Raw genomic sequence first — 24101 nt, 5'->3', positions numbered from 1 at the left:
TGAAAGCATTTTTTTACAACCTCTTCGCCGAAGAGGTTGTAGAAAAAATGGTTTTAAAAGTAAAAAAAAAAAAGAAATTGGTCACGCCCACCCAGTCACATTATCACCCCCCACCAAGCTACGCCCACAGAACCGGTAGTAACAAATTTTAGATTTCACCACTGCCCAATTCCCTAACATTGCTGGCCCCCAAGATTTTCTCCTGAGTGGACAAGCCAACACATGTGCAGTGATGTTCTGATTAGAGAAAAATAACTTCAAGGAGAGCTCCAGGCAACTGCCTTGCAGACAGGAGAGGTGGGGGAGGCAGTTATAATAATAGCTGGGGATCTGTGGGTGGGTGAAGCATGACATGGCTGGCTCCAGATGGGTCTATATCAAATCAGTTTTGGACTATGCAGCAAGTACAGCTTTGTGGATTTTATTGGCATTGAAGCCTAAAAGCCTAGTCAATCTATATGCTCAGGGTATTTTGACGTAAGTCCTTAAGGCCAAAGAGGCTGGCTTTATATAAAAGCCGTATTAATGTTTTTGCTATTTTGCTATTGGCGTTCTTTTCATATTTTGCAAAGGCCGGCCTTTAGTCATGGGATCCTGAACCCCTAGGCAACCCGACCCTCACTCCCAGCAGAACAGTTGCTGTTTTACCTGTTGCAGTTTTCCTTCCTTCCTTCCTTCCTTCCTTCCTTCCTTCCTTCCTTCCTTCCTTCCTTCCTTCTTTCCTTCCTTCCTTCCTTTCTCTCCTCTGAGAGTTTATGTTTGTTTTCCTTATGTTTTTAATCTACAGATCAAGACTGGAAACCTGGAATTTGCAACAATTGGAACAAATTTCTGAATTCATTTGAATGTAACTGGGTCCATTCATGCACCCCTGTTTCACAATCTTGTTTCACTGACTTCCACAGCTCTTTCTTCAGTATGAGAATGTGTGGGATTGTCCTGGAAGAGGACTTGCTGGCAACATCCTTCCCAAAGAGTCATGGAAACCTTAAAATGACACACCAGTTAACAGATGGGAAGTGCATTATCTACATCAAGAACAGAAGAGAAGGAATAAGTGCCCGGGTCTATAGACACAACTAATGCAAAGTAAATTATTCCCTTAACAGAGTTGGAAGGGACCTTGGAGGTCTTCTAGTGCAACCCCAAGCTCAAGCAGGAGATACTATACTATTTCAGACAAGTGATTGTCCAAACTCTTCTAAAGAACCTCCAGTGAAGGAGCCCCACAACTTTTGAAAACAAGCTGTTCCACTGATTAATTGTTCCAAAGCCAAAGTAAAGTAAGGTGACCAAAGTAAAGAATGATTCTACAGTGTTAGAACTCCAACTGCATTTGACTCCCATGCAAACTTCTTGGGGTCCCTATATAAGCCTTGCATAACCGCAAAAAGGTTCTCCTCATTCTGCATCCAAAAATTAACAATGTCATTTTATGAAACATTGTAGGTTCTCTGACTGTTTTATAAATTGTAACACCTGTAGGTCAGTATTACTGGGGTTATTGGGGGGCATTCTTAGGTCCTTAGACCAAACCATCTTTATCTGAATCATATAGAAGCTGTGAAGCACCTTTTTGTCTTTGAAACCAAGTGGCTGCTTTTGATGATCATGATCACATCTTTGCCCCATCCTTCCTCTGTTAGGTCGACTCCACCAGTGTGAATACAGCTCTTGGATAAATTGAAAACCTTGCCCATTGAAAGACTGCCCATCCCCATCGAAGAATTGCGGTGCAGAACTGTGTTCATACATTCAATAAATATATGCTTAGGCCAAAAGGAAATTCAGTAATACTTTTCAAATCCCTGAAAGTTTGGCATGCAGAAGGTGGAACAGTTTTTTCTAATCAGTAGTAAATAGATTTCAGCCAAATGGTTGGAGAAAACTTTCTCCCAGTGAAAGTTTAACAGGAAAACATTCTACTGCATGCATTTCCATTAACAATTACTTGATTTGATTTAAAAAGCTGTTATTATTATTATTTATTATTTATTTATTGAATTTCTATACCGCCCTACTCCCGAAGGACTCAGGGTGGTGCACAGCCATGAAATAAAACACATAAATATACAAAATTTAAAATCGAATAAAATGGATTAAATAAATTTGGCTGAATTAATACCCATAATTTAAAAATACCCATATTTTAAAATCCATTAAAATTTAGAATTTACACTTAAAAGGGAGAAGATTTAGGCGAGGCCAGCTTGATGAAATAAAAGCGTCTTCAACTCGCGGCGGAAGGTGCGCAGATCCGGAATCCTCCGTATCTCTGGGGGGAGCTCATTCCAGATCGTCGGTGCCCCCACAGAGAAGGCTCTCCCCCTAGGGGCCGACAGCCGACATTGTTTGGCCGACGGCACCTGGAGGAGCCCCTCTCTGTGGGAGCGTACTGGTCGGTGGGAGGCTGATGATGGTAGTAGGCGGTCCCGTAAGTAACCAGGTCCCAAGCCATGGAGCGCTTTAAAGGTGGTAACCAGAACCTTGAAGCGCACCCGGAAGACCACCGGGAGCCAGTGCAGCTCGCGCAGGAGAGGTGTTACATGGGAGCTCCATGTTGCTCCCATAACCACCCGTGCGGCCGCACTCTGCGCCAGTTGGAGCCTCCGGGTGCACCTCAAGGGGAGCCCCATGTAGAGAGCATTACAATAGTCCAAACGAGAGGTGACGAGGGCATGAGTGACTGTGCGTAACGAGTCCCGATCTAGAAAGGGACGCAACTGGCAAATCAGGCGAACCTGATGAAAAATCCTCCCGGTCACGGCCGTCAAGTGCTCTTCTAAAGACAGCCGTGAGTCCAGGAGGACGCCCAAGTTACGAGCCCTTTCCGTGGGGGCCAATGATTCGCCCCCAATAGCCAGCGATGGCACCAGCTGACTATATCGGGACGTCGGAAACCACAGCCACTCGGTCTTGGATGGGTTGAGCCTGAGCCCGTTTCTCCCCATCCAGATCCGTACGGCCTCCAGGCACTGGGACATCACTTCAAGGGCATCGTTGGGGTGGTCCGGGGTGGAGATGTACAGCTGGGTGTCATCAGCGTACAGATGGTACTTCACCCCGAAACCACGGATGATCTCGCCCAGCGGCTTTACATAAATGTTGAACAGAAGGGGCGAGAGGACCGATCCCTGCGGCACCCCACATATAAGGGGCCTCGGGGTCGATCTCTGCCCCCCTGTCAACACAGACTGCGACCGGTCGGAGAGAAAGGAGGAGAACCACCGTAAAACGGTGCCTCCCACCCCCAACCCTTCCAACTGTTATATAAGGGTCCTGTTATATAAGAATGTTTTTAAAAAAAACTCTAGGAGAAAATGCATATTTTGTTTTGCAGCGGTTAAAATGCTGGACTTCGGGGAAACCCGGATTCAAAACTCCACTCAGTCATGGAGCTCACTGGGTTACTTTGGGACAGTTACTCCCTCACCACCATCCCAAGCTGTGGTTTGCTGAAATGTTTGTTAATATTTGTGTTAAGCTTGGGTGTGCTTTTACTTCTGGTGGTAGTAATTTTGGACAAAGGAACAAGGAAGAAGATATCAGTAGTTTGTCAGATTTTAAAACTTGTTTAATTAAGTTAATTTCCAGTATTTTGGGTGGCAGTTAACTTTTATTTCATGTTGTCATCCAGTTATACACACACATACTTTTGTTGGGTATGATTAAGAAAGCACAATTTTAAAAAAATCAACTGTAGGTGTTTGGCAAACTTTTAAAAACAGAATAACATGAGATAGGTTTGTATTTGTTTGCTAGTTCTGCTGGTTTTAAAGATCTTTCTAAAGCAGTGCCTTCCTTGTGGCCCTTGTTTGTCATATTCCAGCCTCTTCACGGCTGCTGGTGAAGCCTGGGGCAGAAATCTTTTCTTAACTCTCTTTGATGTCAAAGAAAGGCTGTTGCCCTGAATCTCTGGCTGAGTCTCTGTATCTTTAGTGTAAGTTGCTGCACATGGCCACCATGAATCCTAGGTAACTCTGATAAAACTCATCAAATTGAGCTCTCGCACTTTATCAGGTGGATATACTTCTGGGCTTGCACTAAATAATTCATATTTTTCTTTCTTCATCTCCCTTCAGATTATCTCTGTTTATATTCACCTTGTTTAACCAGCAATTATGACATTTTATTTGAAGAAGCATTTTAATCAGTTGCTTATCTTCATGTTATCATTGAATAGCCTTTATTCCCCAGGCCTGGTGGAACAGCCTTCCCTCCCAAGTTCTGCAGAAAAGTTGTGCAGGAATTTTTCAGCCACAAGAAGCTGAAAAAAGTTCTTTCTTCTCTTATTTTACTTTGCAGTCCAAGGGCAATTGATCACTCCTATATTGACTGTCTTGCCGTGCAAAATCCTTGAGTTATGTTAAACAGTCATTGGAAGATACAATTTCATTTCTTTAACCAATTGTTAGAATGAGAAAGCAACTTGTTGGTGCAGTTTTCAGGTATTCAGGTTCAGGCTATTGTCCTGTTCCCTTAAATTTCTGTAGCTACATACTGAAAATACTCTGAATACCTGGAAATATAGAATGTTAGTATTGTTGAATAGAAAATGGCCATTGATTTCATTGTGCTAATTTATGTCCTGATACTCCACTTTCCTATGGGTTTCTTTGGTAGCAAATGTCCCCAATTTTGTATACATTTGTACTTGTATTTCATTACTTATTCTCAAAGTATTATAGTTACAAAGTTGTTGTATTGCTAATAAATGCATTATTCACTTCATTCTATAATATTATATATACTAGGGGAAGGGGAAGGGAATTTACATGAATATAATATTTCCCTGTCCATTTATTAAAAGAATGAATAGATCATACATGATTGTTGACATTCCTTTCCCATGTGCATCTTCTAGGAAATGCGGTCCTTGTAAAAATATATGAATGATCACTGCTCATTTTATAATTATCAAAAAATCCTCAAATGTAAACAGTCCTTCAAGCTATGACTTGATGGGAATCCATCTCACAAAGGTTTATGACACCAGCCAATCATTGTGTCAGGCCTGGAAGCCATCTTTAGTACCTTGTAATGGAATATTTCAAGCAGGAAGAAGAATGCCGGAGAACGGGTCATGTTTTCCTGATTCCAATGTCCACATGCTCAAGATGAAACCTGGATATGATATTGTGAGCTTTTCTTAATATTCTTTCCATATATAAAATGATTCACTATTGTGTCATGACACATTCCTTGCAAATGAGATGTTCGTGAAGCAGAACGTTTACTCTGGTCACTCTTCTTAAATAATATATAGATTTTTGATTCATTGAGTTTCCCTTTCCATTGCATTAATTGATCCAAAGTTTAATGATGAAGATGAGAAAGACCCCCAGCACACAGACTAGCAAAGCAGCAACAGCAGTAACAGCTACAATGATAGCCAAATAGGATTCTGAAAATCAAATAGGAGGACAATTAGAAAAGGAGAATGAAACATCACAACATTATTGTCAAAATATTTACATATTTTAGGGTGGGTGAACTTTGCAGAGAGAATTCAATGTATCGCCCAATTGCATTAATAAGGCTATTATACTACTTTATATTATAAAAGAACTACAAATTCTCCAAATCAAATTAAACATTAATAAGCATAGCTGTACTTCACATGTGACAAACAACCAGCTTGCTTCATATTTTCCAAGCAGAATATTACATTAATATGATCTGAAACTGGCTCTGAAGAGCATATGACATCTGAGGGTATAAGCATCTATTATTTGATTATACCCCACCACCAGCTTACAGTTATATTGTAAGATGAAAAATAAACTCAACTAACAGAAATAGCAGTCTGCTGGGATATTGCATTTTACATATGTTCACACAAAAATTCACAACCATTTTTTCAGCCATTGAATTAGTACATCTTTAACTCATACTATAAATTTCAGACCTCTTAAATTTCAAGAAATAATATTTCAGTATATTAGCAATTATTTGTTCATTTTAGACTGAATTTATAACTCAACAGCAAAAGAAAATTTTGCGTAAAGACAACTCTACACTAAATCTGGGGTGACTGCAGTGACCACAGTTTTACATGTTTCAGTTCATGTAATTCAGATAATCCTTAGGTGGTTAAGCCAAAGATTTTGGGAAAATAAGTGAGTTAATATGAGGAACCACAAAAAATAGCTTGAGTTCTACAAGGAGAAAAATATGATATGCTTTACTCACAAGGCATAATTTTCTTTTCTCCATCAAGGAAAGTTTCATTTAAAAATTTAGTTTCCTGATTCTCTTGATAGAATGCTAAATACGATTCTTCTTTGATATGTCCAAGCATTGACTGGAAAACTGGGTGTGTTCCTCAACTCCAGCCCTGGTTGCCAATTGCTGCAGTTCAGATTATTCACTATAATCCTTTAACCCCTTGTTTATTTTTGTTTGGATTTGTTTTTTAAATTGTATTATATTTTATTATTCTATTTTTGTTAGATTATGAGACACCCAGAGTTGTTCGGAATTGGATTGTGCCTCAATTGAATAAAGTAATTTGAATTAATTACATAAATTAAATTAAATTAAATTAAATTAAATTAAATTAAATTAAATTAAATGGGGAAGAGATAAGAGGCTTTTCTCAGGTAGAATTTATCCAGTTTTTTGGGTGGGGAGCTTGCAAATGTTCCCTTGTGGGGGACAATACTCCTTTCACTATTCATGGACTCATGTGAATACGCTTTTCACTGTACCATTTCCCATTTGTGGAATCACTTCCTCTCCAAGTTAAGATTCTTCCAGTCTCAACTATTTTTCTGCCGTTTTGTTTTGTTTCTCAGTTATTGTGTATAATACGATCTAGTGTACCAGTCTTGGTGATATTAATTGAAAGGATATATACAATAGAAATATTATGAAATAGTAAATAAAGGCACTATAGTCAATCTGTGACATGGAAGATAAATTAATATGTCACCTTTATTTCAGAAATGTATTAGCTGAAGAACAGGATAGGAAAGATTAGTCCTTATTTTAAAAATGAGTTGATGAAACATATTTAATTAAAGTAACTTTCTAAGCATAACTAAACAAGCAGGAATTGATATGAAGAGGTCGTCTAGAATGGTATGTTTCATAGCTGGCTGGCAACCTCAACATTATGATGTGGTCCCTTCATATTATATAATAAAGAAAAGTCTCTGAGCATCTATAGAGCCCTTTTCTCTCCTACCTGAGTTGCTTGCTACACTTGCTTTTTCTGCATACTTATAATAAAGTCTTGTTATACATGTGGGTAAGAGAGAGACTTTTGGGGAAGACCCTGGTTTAAAATCTTGGCATTTTGTTTTTAAACACTAATCAGCCTTCCCTTGATGGCATTCTGAGTTCTACCATAGAATCATAGGTCTGGAAGGGATCTTGGGGGTCTTTAGTTCAACCCCTGCCTTTGACAGGGGTCCTTATTCCACCCCTAGTTGTTCAGTCTTTTCTTGAAAACCTCCAAAAATGAAGCACCCAGAATTGATCCAAATGCTGTATAAAAAACACTCTTGGCAGTCATAAAGCTTACAGTTCTGATGTTGCAATCTTTTTCTTCCCCAGCCCATTGTCCATGTTTTATCTTCATTGTGTTCCTTGGCGCCTAGGGCCAACTGGCACACAACAGGAGCAGCAGTCTTTTCCCAAACTAACTGGGCACAAAAAAATCGAGCATATGGCATCTGTCACGTGAAGATCACTTAAATTTTCCTAGTGAATAAGAACTGCTCCTCTGATCTTAAACATGCATGTAATTGTGTATGCATTCCTTTTTTAAAAAATGGAGAAAGAGTTAATGCTGTTTAAAAGAAAAATACAACAGTAAACATCTGTCCCCCTCCTCTCTCCGAAATATGTCTGAACTGGCTGTTCACCATTTATATGGCTTTTATAATAACAAGGAAAAAAACACATTGTTTGATCTTCCCCAGAGAATGGGGAAGCTGTTGCTACATTTCTGCAATGAGACAAGGGTCTGACTGGCGTGTCTGTTCAGTAAAGCTTCTTGGCTTGCAAACTTACCAGCAGTCTTGAGTGAAACCTCTGAAGATTTGATTTGATAGACTGGTTCCTGTAGGCTGAAATGCACGGCTGCGTGACAATAAGCTTCCTGACCATGGTCCTCTGGATGGAGGGTGACAGAGAGAGTGACCGTATAGTTTTCTGTTTCAACCCAAGTACAGTTTGTAAAACTTGGTGCACCCAACCTCTTTGACCCTTTAAAAAAGGTCACCACAAGGCTAAGGCAGGGATTGACTCTTATTATGTGGCATATCAGGTTATAGGACCAGCTCTGGCCTGGCGATGGCTTCTGGAGTTCCAGGGTCATTTGCTCGAGACGTCCTGTAGTGGCATCTGTGGCCAAAGAAAGACAACATTAACTGGACTGAATGGCTGGGTTTCTTCTCTGAGAGAGATGGAATATTTGTCTTCCCTGCTCTCCTGCCAATAGTTGGATGGATTTAAGCTCTTCCAGGGTTCCTTCGCTACTCCCCATTGACCACTTCAAGGTGAAAGATATCCCCCGTTTGCCAAATTTGAAGATTGCTGCCACCACCCCTTAGAAATCTTGAAAACTTAGAAATTTCTTGCATTGTTCTTTCTCTTTCAGGCTCCTGTCAATCAAGGAGTCGGAAGTAGGGCTGTGGTTTAAACAGACTGGATCTCCCTGAATCACTACAAAATACCCTACATGGAAAATGTCTCTTTAAAGATTTTTTAGTAGCCCCCAAATTCCAAGTTTACAGCATTAATTAGACTACAGTAATGAATACCTAAGTAATGGTTCAAATGACAGGCAGTTTTAGAAATTTAAATGGCTGATAGGCTTTTTCTTCTGGGATATTCATGTATCTAACACAAGAACATACTGTATGTACTTGATTATGTTAGATAATCTAAACAAATTAAGTGTTGATTGCTATTTTACCTTGTGGCTCTATCTAGCAGGCAAGTATTGAGTCTTCAGGACCAATTTTGTGATAGTGTTTCTTAACACACTATTTTGACATCTTAGATTAGAACATTTCGGCTCATAAGACAAAATTTGGTCATGAAAGGTACACTACTGAGTTTCCCTTGAAATTCTATGCTGAAATGGACATTAAATGACCAATCATTTCTAATCTTCATTTCTAATTTTATCCAAGGAACAATAAATCATCCTTAATTTGATAGCAGAGTTCTTGAGACTGAAATTGTATTGAAAACCTACTTTCACACATCAACCACAGCCCTGATCCTTTTTTAAGTAGCAACATCTTTGATGAATCACCCTTTTAGAACATATTTTTGTGAGATGTTTTCCCACCAAAGCCTGTAAGTATCTTAATTCATCTGATCACAGTTGTCTATCCTTTACTGTATTTCAACTACACACTGAACTACGCACTTGACAAGCTCGCCAACCTATTTATACTTTAGTGTGTCATGTTATAGCACTTATAGTTAGTTTATGCTTCAGGGTGTTAAAATTGAGTTAACTGTTTGTAAACATGGCCTTTGTGTAAAACATGATGCTCTTTTTCCAGTTGTAGGAAGGAAGGCAGTGTGCTTAAAATGCTGGGTTAGAGGCAGCAAGACCTAAATTCTACTCCACGGCTGGCCTTGGAAGCTTTCAAGGTGAGTTTGGGCCATCACTTTCTCTCAGCCCAACCTACTCAAGAGTTATTATGGGGAAAACTAGGAGGAGCATTACGCCTCTTGAATAAAGGCAAGATATAAATGAATGAATACTAATATAAGAGGATATAAGAATTGCCCTTTCAAATCTCTTTTTAGAGTACATACGGAATGTATATGTAGTGTTTTAGGAGATTCTAGCCCTCCACCCTAAACTAAGAGAATAGCTACTCCAGAGAGGCTGCCAGAGAAGCTGTGTATGTGTTTGGGGGGGGGGGGAGATGATGATTTAAAAATCTGTTTTCATCTTTTGGCAGGACATAATTAAAAGGGCAAGAGGAAGAGGATGTTGCTTTTTGCACTGGACAAGCTGGGTGGTGGACTCAATAGATTATAAATCAACTGCCAGCTTCCTCTTCTTGCTATTCATTCTTCTTCCTTTCTCCTGACTCTTACGAATGTTGAAGATAATAGTCCACAACATATGGCCATACTAAAGTATATGTTTTGCACATCCTTGAGTGCAACAGAAAAATGGTGTCATGGATTACACTGATACAGATCAACAAGACCAGGAAGCATAGCTGTCCTTATAGATTTAGTGCAGGAATCTTTCAGGAGAGTGAGCAGTGGTTTCTTCAACTTTCCTTCTTTCTGCAGACAAAATCATCTACCAGCAGGAGAAGACACCACAATCACTCTCCAGAACACATGCTGAGGAAGGAGTGGAAGACTTCTGGCACTCTCTTCCAAAAATCCAGAATCTTTCCAAAAAAGATTTTGCTGGGTTTGCCATTGAACTATCAGTCTCTTTCAATGGCAGTGTGATGGAGAGAAGTGAATTTGGGGGCTTTAATTAATCTCTACTTCAAGTCTAATTGTGCCATGTTTCTTTTAAAGCTGGTGGCGCATTTGCATTGAAGCAATACTTTGTTAAAGGGTTTTTGTAAGTTGCTGCTATTTACTGCATTAGATGCAGTAGATGCACAGGTAGCCCTCACTCACTTAATGGCTGTTCAAAATTACAACAAAACCCCAGAACCAGAAGTTATTTACAACCTGTCCTCAAAGTTACAGCTTTTGCATCCCCCCAGCCCACAGTCACGTGGTCACATTTCCAGAGTTTGGCAAGCAGCTTGCATCTACGGTATGACCAGTAGCAATGTGCCATGGTAACATTATCACGATTTGTTATTTTTTTGCCAGTTTCTTGTGTTTTTTGTCAAGGTGGGTGGTGTTGTTATTTTTTTGCAGTTTGGCAAAAATGCCCATTTGGGAGAATGGATTCACTGAATGATCATATAATTTGCTTAATTACCATAATGACTCGCTTTATGGGTATCATAAAAACAGTCACAAAATTGAGTCAGTTGCGTGGTGACCCACTTACTGACCGCAATGACTTAACAATGGAAATCCCAGGCTCAGTTGTGGATGTTAAGTGAGGCCTGCTTATAAAAATGCCCTTCGGCATTTTCAAAAGTATTTAATTCCTAAAGCTGAAATTCTTTTACATTGTTATCACCATTACTGCTGCAAGTTTAGTGAGGTACAGTGCAAGTAGGGGGTGAGAATTCCACCAACCCTGAACATATAGACTGAAACACGCTTCTTTCCCCTATTTTCCTTCCTTCCTTCCTTCCTTCCTTCCTTCCTTCCTTCCTTCCTTCCTTCCTTCCCTCCCTCTCTCCCTCCCTCCTGCTAATGCTTCATTTCCCACAGCACTAGATTTTGAAAGATATTGCGATCAGTGCCCTGATTATGCCTTGAAATTGGGGCTGTGATGACGTCTTTTCTTTTGTTACAATTTTTGTTTAGACCTTTGACTGCTGCAGTTGTCTTCATAGCAGAGGAGGACTGAGGCCTCAGGGCTGGCCTATCCTCTCCAGAGCAGTCCACAGGCCCCTCTAAAAGTTGCCATCTAACTTTAATGTGAAAGAACAGGAAGTTATTAAAGGATGAGACCTTATTAACTCTAATTCATTTAATTTTCCTCAAGTTCCAGTTCCATCTCTCTCTCTCTCTTTTTTTTTTTTTGTCCTGGTCTTGCATGTTTCTCTGTCTGACCTTAACTACTGCTATTCTGGAGGGTGGTCACTATAGGACATTTAGACGGCCCGAATCTCAAGAAAGGCAATTTGGGAAGACCTGCTTTAAAGGAAATGAATGGGAGCTCACTAAAATCTTTACGAAGACAAAATAGTGGGATCAGATTAAAAGGGTGGGAGACCTTTTTTCTCACCCACCCATCTCGTCTACCCCATGGGGGGGATTGTTATACTCTGTAACTACAGAGTGAAGTATGTCAAAATCAGAACTGGAGCAATGGATGGGATCTCATCAAGAGTGCACAATGATGTACCGTGGGAGGTGTTTTTCAGGAGTGGTCCTCTTGGTCTCAGATCCAGGGATGTTTGGCAGGTGATTGTCTTGCTGTAATCATCTTCCTGAGCTATTATGCTATGGTTCACCACAACATCACCAGCCTCAGGGTAAGTATGATCCTCAAAGGTCTTTACCAGAAGTTGCTCTTCCCCTTTCAGCAAAGTCACAGTGAGGCTCTGAATGGGGGCTACACCAAAAACTCGGCATGTTAAATTATACAACTTGCCCACTTCCATTTCTGGTACTGGATCCAGCTCAATCTTCTGTGGAGGTTCTGTAACAGAATAAGATATAGCCAAACATCTTCAATGTTTAGAGGAGAGATGATACAGGTAGTCCTTGATTTACAACAGTTCATTTAGTGACTGTTCAAAGTGACTTATGACTACTTTTCACACTTATGACCTTTGCAGCATCCCCATAGTCATGTAATTTAAATTCGGATGATTGACAGCTGACTCCCATTTATGATGGTTGCGCTGTCCTAGAGCCAAGTGATTCCCTTTTGTGACCTTCTGAGAAGTAAAATCGATGGAGAAAGCCAGATTCACTTAACAACCATGTTACTAACTTAAGAACTGCAGTGATTCTCTTAACAAATGAAGCAAGAAAAGTTGTAAAATGGAGCAAACTCACTTAACAAATTTCTCACTTAACAACATAAATTTTTAATATTTTAATTTAATTTAATATTTAAATTTATATACCGCCCTTCTGCCAAAGGAATCAGGGTGGTGAACAGCCAGAAGTAAAAAACATCAAATACAAAATTTAAAAACAATTTAAAAATAAATTAAACATTTTGGCCTGACAGTTAAAATCCCCCATTAAAAATCCAAATTAAAATACACAATTGGAGAGATTAGGCCAGCCCGACTTGATGAAATAAAAAGGTTTTGAGGGCCCGACAGAAAGTACGTAAGTCCAGAATTGTCCATATCTCCGGGGGGAGCTCGTTCCAGAGGACAGGTGGTCCCACAGAGAAAGCTCTGCCCCTGGGGGCCGCCAGTCGGCATTGTTTGGCCGATGGCACCCGGAGGAGCCCCTCTCTGTGGGAGCGTACTGGCCGGTGGGAGGCTCTTGGTGGCAGAAGGCGGTCCGTAAATATCCAGGCCCTAAGCCACGGAGCGCTCTAAAGGTGGTCACCAACACCTTGAATCGCACCTGGAGGACCACCGGGAGCCAGTGCAGCTCACGCAGGAGAGGTGTTACATGGGAGCGCCATGACGCTCCCATAATCACCCACGTGGCCGCATTCTGGACCACTTGGAGCCTCCGGATGCTCTTCAAGGGGAGCCCCATGTAGAGAGCATTGCAGTAGTCCAGGCGGGAAGTGACAGGGGCATGAGTGACCGTGCGTAAGGAGTCCCGATCCAGAAAGGGACGCAACTGGCGAATCAGGCGAAACTGATAAAAAGCCCCCCTGGCCACGGCCATCACATGCTCTTCTAAAGACAGCTGTGCATCCAGGAGGACACCCAAGTTGCGAGCCCTCTTTGTGGGGGCCAACAACTCGCCCCCAATAGTCAGAGATGGCACCAACTGACTATATCAGGACGCCGGAAGCCACAGCCACTTGGTCTTGGATGGGTTGAGCTTGAGCCTGTTTCTCCCCATCCAGATCCGTACGGCCTCCAGACACCAGGAAATAATGTCAAGGGCATCATTGGGGTGGTCTGGGGTGGAGATGTACAGCTGAGTGTCATCAGCGTACTGATGGTACTTCACCCCAAAACCACGGATGATCTCACCCAGCGGCTTCACATAAATGTTGAACAGAAGGGGCAAGAGGACCGACCCCTGCGGCACCCTACATACAAGGCGCCTCGGGGTCGACCTCTTGCCCCCCGTCAACACAAACTGTGACTGGTCAGAGAGGAAGGAGGAGAACCACTGCAACACGGTGCCCCCCACCCCTAACCCCTCCAACCGGCACAGCATGATACCATGGTCGATGGTATCAAAAGCCGCTGAGAGATCTAACAGGACCAGGACAGAGGAACAGCCCCTGTCCCGAGCCCTCCAGAAATCATCAACCAATGCGACCATGGCGTTTCCGTGCTGTGCCTAGGCCTGAAGCCTGACTGGAACGGATCGAGATAGACCGCTTCATCCAGGTACTGTGGAAACTGTCGTGCCACCACACTCTCAACAACCTTCGCCAGAAAGCGAAGGTTGGAGACTGGACGATAATTTGCTAAAACAGTCGGGTCCAGGGAGGGCTTCTTGAGGAGGGGCCTCACCACCGCCTCTTTCAAGGCGGCAGGAAAGTAGCCCTCTCTCAAAGAAGCGTTAACAACCCCCTGGAGCCAGCCTCGTGTAACCTCCCGGGAAGCCAGCACCAACCAGGAGGGACACGGGTCCAATAAACAAGTGGCCACACTAAATCTACCCAGAATCCTGTCCACGTCTTCAGGGGTCACTGGGTCAAACGCTCTCAAGACCTGTCTCCGCCACCCCGCCTGTATCTACCCAGTCAGAGTCCAGGCCTTCCCGAATTTGAGCGACTTTGTCATGCAGATACTGCACAAAATCCTCAGCCCTGCCCTCCAAGGGGTCCTCCCGCGCTCCCGGATGGAGCAGGGAGTGGGTCACCTTGAACAGGGCAGCTGGGCGGTTATCTGCAGATGCGATAAGAACAGAAAAATAATTAAACTTTGCCATTTTTATCGCCACTAGGTAGGTCTTAATATGAGACCTTACCAGTGTTCAGTCGGATTCGGAAAGGCTAGCCCTCCAACTGCTCTCTAGGCGTCTTTTCCGGTGCTTCATCTCCCTCAGCTTCTCGGAGAACCAGGGAGCTAAGTGAGATCGGCGGTAGGTCAGAGGCTGCAAAGGCACGACACGGTCCAAAGCTCCAGCGGCCACCCTATCCCAGGCAGCCACCAGGTCTTCAGCCAGGTCATGAGCCAGAGCCTCAGGGAAAGGCCCAAGCTCCATCTGGAACCTATCAGGATCCATCAAGTGCCTGGGGCGGAACCACCTAGTCGGTTCCGCCTCCCTGCGGCGGGGTGTAGCAGTTTGAACGTCAAGTTGAAGGAGAGAATAGTCAGACCATAACAAGGGTTTAATCACTACATCCCCTATATCTAAACCATTAAGCCACTGGGCAGAGATGAAAACCAAGTCCAGAGTGTGTCCCCCTATGTGTGTAGGGCCATGAACTAACTGGGTCAGGTCCATGGCCGTCATGGAAGCCATGAACCCCATGACCCCACTTCACAAAGAGGGACTCACATCCGGTTATCTGAGGCACAGTGGCCTCCTTCGGACCAAGACCTTCCTTTATAACAACCGCTATCCCCCCCGGCCCTCTCCTGAACCCTCGGCTGATGAAATGCTTGGAAGCCTGGTGGGCACATTTCAACAAGGGGAACCCACCCCTCCTGGACCAACCAGGTCTCCATAATACCCACCAGGTCCGCTCCCCCCTCTTGAAGAAGATCACAAATGAGGGGGGCTTTATTTACAACGGACCTGGCGTTGCACAACATCAGCCGAAGGCCCGGGCCCTGAGGATCTGCGCAACCCGGGGAACGAGAGGAGCATTGGGGGCCGGAGCGTGCCACCGCTCGGAGACAGCGGGCGCGCACCCCCATAACTGGATATGGCCCCCTGCTCCCGCCATATCTGCCCCTCCCACTTACAGTACTGATGGTATCGCCCTCCTCAGTACAGACTCTAACCCTAAAATTTTGGGCTCAATTGTGGCTATAAATTGAGAACTACCTGTATATGTCTATATTCTGCCATCAGTCCTTCTCTATCTCCCACTAAAGGCTTCCTTCTCCCATTTGAAAAAAGATAATGGATCTCCCTGCAGGTTGGTGGAAAGTGATTTCTCAGCAGATGTAAGTGTGAGAGAACTTGGAGTGAAGCATTGGTGGCTGCATTCTTTAAAAACAACTTAAGCTCTGCAAAACAGTGAAAATGGCCAGCCATTACAGAAAAGGGATAGATTTTACTACATTAGCTAATATATACAGTTGCAGGATTTGTCTGCTCTCTCCCCTCCTTCCTTCTTAAGGAGGAAGGAAGAGAGAAGTGAGAAGAGTATTTAGCAGTGACTGCCAATATTTTACTTCTAGCCCAGGCCGCTTGCTGTTGTTGCTGCAGAACAACCTTCTCCTCCTCCTCCTCCTCCTCCTCCTTCCCTCTCTCACTTGCTCCTTCTTCTTTCCAGGCTACTCTTCCATCATGGTGCCCTACATTTGGATCATTGTGTCTGAGGTGCAAAAATTTGCATGACCCTTAAATAAACAAAGAACTACTGGAAACTCTCATTTTTTGCAGTCATCTAGGGATCATCTCAGGGGTGGGCTTCAAAAATTTTAGCAAGGAGTTCTCTGTCCGGTTGCTGGGTGGGTGTGGCCATGGTAGGTGTGGCCTAGTCGACCTCCTGCACCACAGCGGGGGGCAGGGTGTTTTTGCCAGTGGTGTGTTGCCCCCGGTTTGCACCGGTTCTATAGAACCGGTAGTAAAACCAGCGGGAGGCTCTGCCCACTGACCCTAATGTTATCAAAACGCTTCTGTGCATGCGCTGAGAACGCAGCTTTGCTTGTTCTCTGTGAACAGGTAGTAAAGGTAAATAGAACCCACCCCTGGTTTTTGCCCTCCCCAGGCTCTGGAGGCTTTCCTTGAGCCTCCAGGAGAGTGAAAACGGCCTCCCCAGGCTCTGGAGGCCCTCTGGAGGGCAGAAATGGGCCCATTTCTGGCCTTCCCGAACTTCCGATAGGCCCATTTTTTTATCTTCCTGAGTCTCCATGCATGCCCTGCACTTACCTGCATCCAAAACGGGCCACATGGGGACTCCTGGGAGGGGCGGGGCGGGTGGGTGGGGTCAGCCAGGAGTGGGATTTGGGAATTCTCCGAACTGCACAGAATCTTAGCTCGAGGTTCTCCCGAACCCCTGCGAACCCCCAGCAGCCCGCCCCTGGATCATCTGGATTCTTGCATAGCAGTTATGATAGCCCTACCTCATACATTCAGCTTAGCTGAATGGGCAAGGAACTGGCAGCAAAGGAAACCCAGTGTCGTGGTATATGGGAATGACCTTGGGAGATAGGGTAAAGAGACACAGTCAGAGGAAGGATCAGATAAATGGCAACTTAGATCTCAGTTGGAATACTGACAGGGCAAGTGGCTCAGAAGGGACTCTCCCTATTTTTTTGGGCTGTAAAGAAGATTGTGTCAGCTATGGAAGCCATATTAGGCCGGAAGCTTCAATACTGCCACCTTCTCATGTGTGGGAAAGTAGGAGGGGAGATTAAGGAGAAGGGTTGTTAGTAGACATAATAGCATTCTTCCTGTCGGTCAAGGTCAGGGCGATCCAGCATCTGAAGAAGGAGTGGTCAGGGGGCTGGGTCGAGATGGAACGGACGTTGATTGGAGCATGTGACCGACTGGGTGGAAAAGGGGATGGTTTTGGGAGCTTTGACTTACAGAAGGAAAACCCGGGCTTTTCAGATTCGGGTTTTCCCAGATGTGCCAGTTTGCCTATTCTAGTAAAGAGAACTTTGGAAAAATGTTTGCTTCCGCATCTTTACTTGAAGTTGGGGTTTTTCTGGAACGCTGACAGATTGGGGTTTTGGGACAGAGATATATTTTCAGATTTGAAAGATTCCTTTAACTGCAATCTTACAATAAAGTATTATCAGCTCATCTGGCCATATTTCCTGTCTGGTTCACCATACAAGATTGTTCCCCAGTGGCTGGCCCTGTGCTTGTGAGTCTCAAATGGTTGCCCCTATTCCAGCATTATTATTTTTTTTAATGCAAACTTGCATGAGGGTGTGTTTGTGTAAGACTGACAGTTGAGCCTAGAGAGATTTAGGATAGAGGTGTTTTCTTTTTACCTATATATAGCTTGAGGGAACCTCACAAACTTTCTTCTACATGCCCAGACATGATTGGAAGGGTTTCTAGAGGGAGGGACTTCACTGACTGAGATACTATAACTGTGAAACAGTTAACACTTTCCCTAACCTAAGGCAGAAACAAATCATTCAACTAAACCAAGTTCTGTTGTTTTATTTTACTGGGATACTTTGGGGGCATTTTAGTATACAATTTTTATTGTGACTAGAGTGAGCAGTAGATATTTTAAATGCCAGATAACTACCACCTGCAAGATTAGACTTCAACAGTCAAGCATTGATTTTGAAACAAATGCTTGACATTACATTGGAACTTCGAATGGCTTTTCTCCATCAATGGGATGACAGCAGCCAAGAAGTTTAATGTCAAAAGCAAATTTAAAACAGATTATAAAGGATTTCAAGGCCTAGTTGCATAAAAACCTCTTCAATTGATGTCAGAAGGAGAAATGGGACAAAGTCAGTGGTGGGTTGCTACCGATTCGCTCTGGATCCGCCCATCCGCCTGGACGTGTCTGCACATGCACAGAAGCATCGTGCGCATCCATGAGCGAACCGGTAGCAATGGGATTTGAAATGTAGTTTTTCCAGGGGTGGGGGGGATCTAAATTTTTGCTGCAATTGTGAGGGAGGAAATTCCTACTAGATGCCTGGGGACTTATTCTGGACATTATAAATCAAGAGTGTCAAACTCAAGGCCCGTGGGCCAGATTCTGCCCACAGGGTGCTTAGATCTGGCCTGTGGGGCCATCCTAGAAACAGCGAAGGACTGGCCCATGGTGCCTCTGCCAGAGAAAACAGAGCTCCATTTTCGCTGGCAGAGGGTTGCAGGAGGCTGTCATGGCCGAAAACAGAGCTCAGGAGCCCACTGGCAGAGCACTCAGGCCACCCAGGCATGCCCAACATGGCTGACGTCGAGCTGGCCATGCCCACCCTGGCCATGCCCACCCCGGCCCTCCAAGGTCATACACAACCCTGATGTGACCCTCAATGAAATCAAGTTTGAAACCCCTGCTATAAATCTTCCTTTATATCTGGCAGATTTGTACTCTCAGGTTTCACTTTTGGCTTCCTGAGCCCCCATTTTCTTTTCTGATCTTGTTGAATTTTAGTACCTGATCCCAAAGAAGAGAGAATTTCTCCTTCTCTTCCACCATCCTTCAGTAAGGCTCCTTCACAGTAGGCAACATTCAAAATGATAAACTTTCATAGCTGAATTTGACTTACGGTAAACTGTGACAATCGTTTCCCGAGAGCTGGGTTCATTATTACAGGTCACAACACAAGATGCATTGAGTGACCAGTAAACAGCAATGAAAGTGAAAGCTTTCCAGGTAGGCCCTTCTTTTCTATAATCATATCTGTGAGAAGACCTCTCCTGAATATCACAGCTACTGTTGCTGCTGTTGCCCGTTGTGCAATTCAACACAAAGAAGCCTCCAAATTTCACCACAGCTTTTCTGAAGAGCGCTATTGAGTCTTTCTCCTGAGCCCCTGAAAACCCAAGAAAAACACACATGTGTTAAGAACAGGAATTAACAAGATAGCGTCATTTCATTCTGATTTTGTCCAAAGTGTTTAAATCACTCACCCAGCCAGCTGAGATCTTGCCCACCAATATCACCATGAAAAATTCAGAAAAGGAAGCTATTATAGTAACCTGCTTCTACCTTGGCATCAAGAAAGGTGTTTGTAAAATTTTGCGCTGGGCAGTTAACTCTTATTACTATACTTCTAAACTACTTTTAAATTTTTGGATTACCACCTGTTTCAGAAGCATATACATAATTTTATCCCTGAGTAAATTAGCTGTTTGTCTATCATAGCAAAAAAATAAAATAATCAATCAGGATTCTGGTGGAACATTTTTCTTATTAAATGTTTATTAAAAGGCACACACCTGCCTCCTCAATATGTCAATATTTCACAGCTGATCTCGAATTATATTTTCTCAACTCTTACCTACTTCTTTACTTGTGATTCATGGCAGTTTTCACAATCTGGATTCATAAAAAAGAATTTCTGCACAAATTCAATCAATACCTTAACAGCTTCCATTCCATCATCAACTCAATGAATCTACAGAATGAGTCCACTTCCTTAATGTCACAGTAAAGATCACACAATGGACACATAGGCAATATACACCATAGCTACATGCTGCTAGCTTCCACCCAGAGCACATAACCAAGCTACCCTCTCATCTACATCCAGGCACTATGCTACAATGGCATTTGTTCTGGCCCACTTGATGGTCATGCTCAAGTGGTAGAATTAAACCAGACATTCAGGAGGCTGAATGTATCCACCCAACAAGATCAACAGGCAAATCAATAGAACCTGATTGGTTCTCAGGGAAGATCTATTAAAAGACAGACCACAAAAACAGAACAGAATACCATTGGTTTTCACTTATAGCTCACAGCTCAATCACACAAAAGATTATTAATAAGCTAAAGCTAATAATGGTCTGTGACACTTCATTTTCTCAAGTACAGGATATTTTAGATAAGCAGCCATCCATTGTGAAGCAGATTCTCACAAGCAACAACAGGACAATGATGCTAAAACAGGAACCTGACTCTGCCACAAATCCAGATGTCTATTTTGCTCCCACAACTTATATCAACAGCATCATCACCAGCTCCAATAAGTACACTCTGAAGCACGGGTGTCAAACTTGCAGCATCACGTTGTCATCACATGACATATCGTGACGTATTTTCCCTTCACAGAGCTGGGGCAGGTGTGGCCTACACGTGATACATTCGGTCCATTGACTGCCAGTTTGACACTCCTGCTCTAAAGTGACATACTCTATCATTTGCCAGCAATGCCCTTCTGGATTCTATATAGGATAAACAGGAAAAAGTTCGCAGAAAAGTCCAGAAAAGCTTAAAAACAAAAAATCACATCTTACTAACACAGATGCAGGGAAAATTGACAAAGTTTCCCCATAACATTTTAATCTCTGCCTACTTGTGCTTAATAGTGGCTTCTTTTTGTCTTTTTCAAAGTCACTATTCAAGCAGAACATTTCTTACCTTCCTATTTCATTATTCTAACAATAACAAGAGCCAGTTTCGTGTACAATAGTGGTTAAGGTACCAGGCTAGAAATTGGGAGCCTCTGAGTTCTAGTCCCACCTTAGGTATGAAATCCTTTGGATGTCCTCCAGCCAGTCATTCTCTCTCAACTCTAAGAAGAAGGGAAGGTCTCAAAAAAAAATCTCAACAAACACAATGGCTTTTTAACACATTACAACTATTAATTGATAAAGTACTTGTAATCTGTCTCGCATGTAGCCTGCATCATATAACCATCTCCTCTTCCCCTCCCCTTTTTGCCCCAATTTAAATCTTGCCTCAGTCTAGCCACTCTAGGCAGATGAGGAAGTGAGATGCAGCTCAGAACAGCTATACATCTTTTAAACAAAATGTTGGAAAAGGTGCTACCAGACTCCTGATTTTTTGTCACTCTGAGTATGTTCACTTGTTTTCCCTTGCTAGAGATGGAAAGAACCAGAAAGAGTTGCTCCCTGCTTTTCTATGGGAAGATAAACTGGAAGACAAACCCTACCACCCTTGACCATTGAACATGCTGAAATCCAGAGAGAACCAATTTAACTTTCCTGATTTAACACCAGTATTGTTCCAAGATCTTCATGATCTTGGGCCCATCACTATTGTACAAACTAACCTTCCTCAGACAAAATCAAGAACTCGTGTTAAATTTCTTGAGCTCGCACACAGCAGCCATCTTTGCAGTGTGCATTTATAACATCTAATCCTTACATAGTATGGTTGAGAAATGTGTTATTTCAGCCAGCATGAGGATGGTTTCTGTTGGTCCTGATAATGGCCTGAATGCAAAGCACTCCCTCTCAGGATATTTTCTGAAGCGTATAGATTAGAAGCGGCCAAGGCAACCTTCTTCTGAAATGGAAAGGCGCCAGAGTGGGTTGAAGCATGCTGAGTTTTCTTGTCTCAAACCAGAGGGATGGGATACTATCTGGAAAAGACCCTTTTTATTGAAAAATATTCTATCACTTATAATTAGTTTATACCCTAATTAATCCAATCTTATAATTTATTTATTCACATTGTGATGCTAATATCTGGACCTTCCACTTGTGCAGAAGACAGCAAGACTTAATATCTTTACTATTATTACTAATAATGCATTTCTCTACTTGTAGTTTCTGAAGATTCTTCCCAAATACATCATATTTACAATAGTTATATATCGGCAGCTCATGAAATTAAATGAAAAATATACAACTGTACAACAAACATACATTGAGAGAAAATGTATACTTAAGGCCATAGCCAAGGAAACCTGGGTAGATGCATATGCAGAAATTAGCTAAAATTAAAAGTATAACCAGAGTTCAATACTTGGAAAAAATAAAAATTAATACTACTTAATTTTTGTGTTACCACTAAGAAAGTACTTTCGCTATTGTCCGTCTTGAAAGGAGATCTAGGTTTCATGTTGTTAAGTTAAAGACTCAATTATTCACATATGGACAATTCAGAAAATGAAGGGGAGTATTTCTCATACTGACTCTTGCACATAGCTTGGGATATAATGCTTGTGCCTCACCAGCCTGTTGAATGACACAACAGACGCTGTAGCTTAAAGCACATGTTGGGTCACAATTTGGAAAGCAAAAGACCTTCAAACTCCATTCTGGACTTTGTGAATACAAAGTCCAGAATGGAGATTAAGTTCTGCATAGATTCCAGCTTCAGGACACTTACTTGAAAGAGCCAGGAGGAATCCAGTGCAACACAGAAAGGCAGTGAAGAGCTTCCAGGTTTTCACCTCCATAGCTAAAAAGAAATGGAAAGAAGCAGCTCATTGACTAAGAAATGTGTCCTTCAAAGATTACGCTAGAATAAATCACCAGGAACAACTGCAATGGTGAAGACCAAACTCAGTGTCAACCTCTGACTCCAGGACCCAAGAGTCCATTCCTATAGCTTAGGGGTGGCCTGCCTGTCTACCTTTTGGCACGTAGAGAAGTATTTGAACTCTTCCTTGACATGCTTCCTTGAAAACATGAATGCAAGATAACCCGTCCTGAATGTTCCCCTATATTCCAAAATGCCAATGAAATATTTTAGTTCTGTATTTCTTTTCCATTTGTTCTTCTTTTGCTGATATCGGGTTGGGCTTTTGTTCTTCCAGGTAATTTTTCCTTGCGAGCTGAAGACTTGCTGCAAGTCTTGGAACAATTTTAATCTGTTGCTGTTGCTGGTTTTATTCGTCAGTTTAAAAGTTCTGGTTTCTTCTTCATGTGTTCAGTGCTGTAATGTTTGAATGTGGATTTTTTGCTTTTTTTATGTGTGCTTCTTATGCCATGAAATGTGTAAAGTATGTAAAAAAAGGGGGGGTTTCCTTATATTTTGTGATTTCTATTTTTACTCTTTTTAACTGTTTTACAATTTGCTAGGAGTTTTTTCCCCTCTGCCTCTGCTCCAAGTGCGTCTTGGGTTTTCTTACATCCTCTAGAGTTGCTTTTTTTTCTTACACATTTCTCCTTTTTCTTCTTTGCTTTGCAACAAGAAATTCATGACAATTTTATGTTCTCTTCATCAAAGCCTTCTAAAGTGAAGGAAGCTTGAAAAAACAAGCCTGCTCTAAGCATCTTTCTACTTTGCTCCCATAGTCTATTTTCCACCCCTTTGCCAGCTTAGATCCATTTGACTGATTCTCTGTGAAATGAAGGTTTTGGTGTCCTCCCCATATTGAGATGATTAAGAGATTCAGGAGGTTTTATCACTTACCTGCATTGGTGGAAGAAGTGGCTTAAAGGAGGAAGAGCACCTGAAGAAGACAAAATAGTCTCCGTGTGGTTAGTGCCTTGTCTTGCTACAAGCCTTCTCCAGTCAATGGTCCAGGAGGTTTCTGTTGCTAGTAGTAGTAAAAGTCAGGCAGGCAAAACTTCTTCCTGTTAGGAAAAGATAAGGCCCCCAGCTTTTGAGTTCCTAGAAAGACAACTCTGAAGGAGAAGCTCTTTGCATTAATAACAAATAGTGGGTGTTAACCAACCAGTGTTAACACTATTAATAACACATATTTTATTATTCATTACATATTTTGTAGCTGCAGCACTTTTTGGGGAGTAAGCCCCATTGAACAGAAAGGCATTTCCTTTCAAGTATTGGCAGGTCTATCTCTTCCATGGAAATCAATAACATTTTTTCAAGGGGAGGG

The 24101-nt window shown here is 42.4% G+C and overlaps 1 protein-coding gene across 1 annotated transcript; it reads right to left on the bottom strand.

Annotated features, from left to right (window-relative positions):
- Nucleotides 1–3596: 3596 nt before the first annotated feature.
- LOC139312961 (intercellular adhesion molecule 2-like) lies at nt 3597–23811 on the bottom strand. The gene is made up of 6 exons (XM_070938198.1): nt 23672–23811; nt 22643–22714; nt 19107–19373; nt 11981–12277; nt 8020–8352; nt 3597–5404 (listed from the first exon to the last, which is right to left on the bottom strand). Exons 2-6 carry the CDS (start codon nt 22710–22712, stop codon nt 5301–5303), a joined length of 1071 nt encoding a protein of 356 aa, XP_070794299.1. The 5' UTR covers nt 22713–22714; nt 23672–23811; the 3' UTR covers nt 3597–5300.
- Nucleotides 23812–24101: the final 290 nt, after the last annotated feature.

This window comes from Pituophis catenifer, unplaced genomic scaffold, assembly GCF_029215685.1.
Source record: "Pituophis catenifer annectens isolate HBS135680 unplaced genomic scaffold, rPitCat1.0.hap2 SCAF_2, whole genome shotgun sequence".
Taxonomy (NCBI): Eukaryota; Metazoa; Chordata; class Lepidosauria; order Squamata; family Colubridae; genus Pituophis; species Pituophis catenifer.
Note: the sequence above shows the minus strand (reverse complement) of the source record. Positions and strands in the feature narration are given on the sequence as shown.

Bases quoted from the DNA above. Each gene is read 5' to 3' on its own strand.
- LOC139312961 (XM_070938198.1), bottom strand. From the start codon at position 22,712: ATGGAGGTGAAAACCTGGAAGCTCTTCACTGCCTTTCTGTGTTGCACT. The intron at 19,374-22,642 runs GTAAGTGTCCTG...TTGGGTTTTCAG, and splicing joins ATTCCTCCTGGCTCTTTCAA to GGGCTCAGGAGAAAGACTCA. The intron at 12,278-19,106 runs GTAAGTCAAATT...ATTCTGTTACAG, and splicing joins AACGATTGTCACAGTTTACC to AACCTCCACAGAAGATTGAG.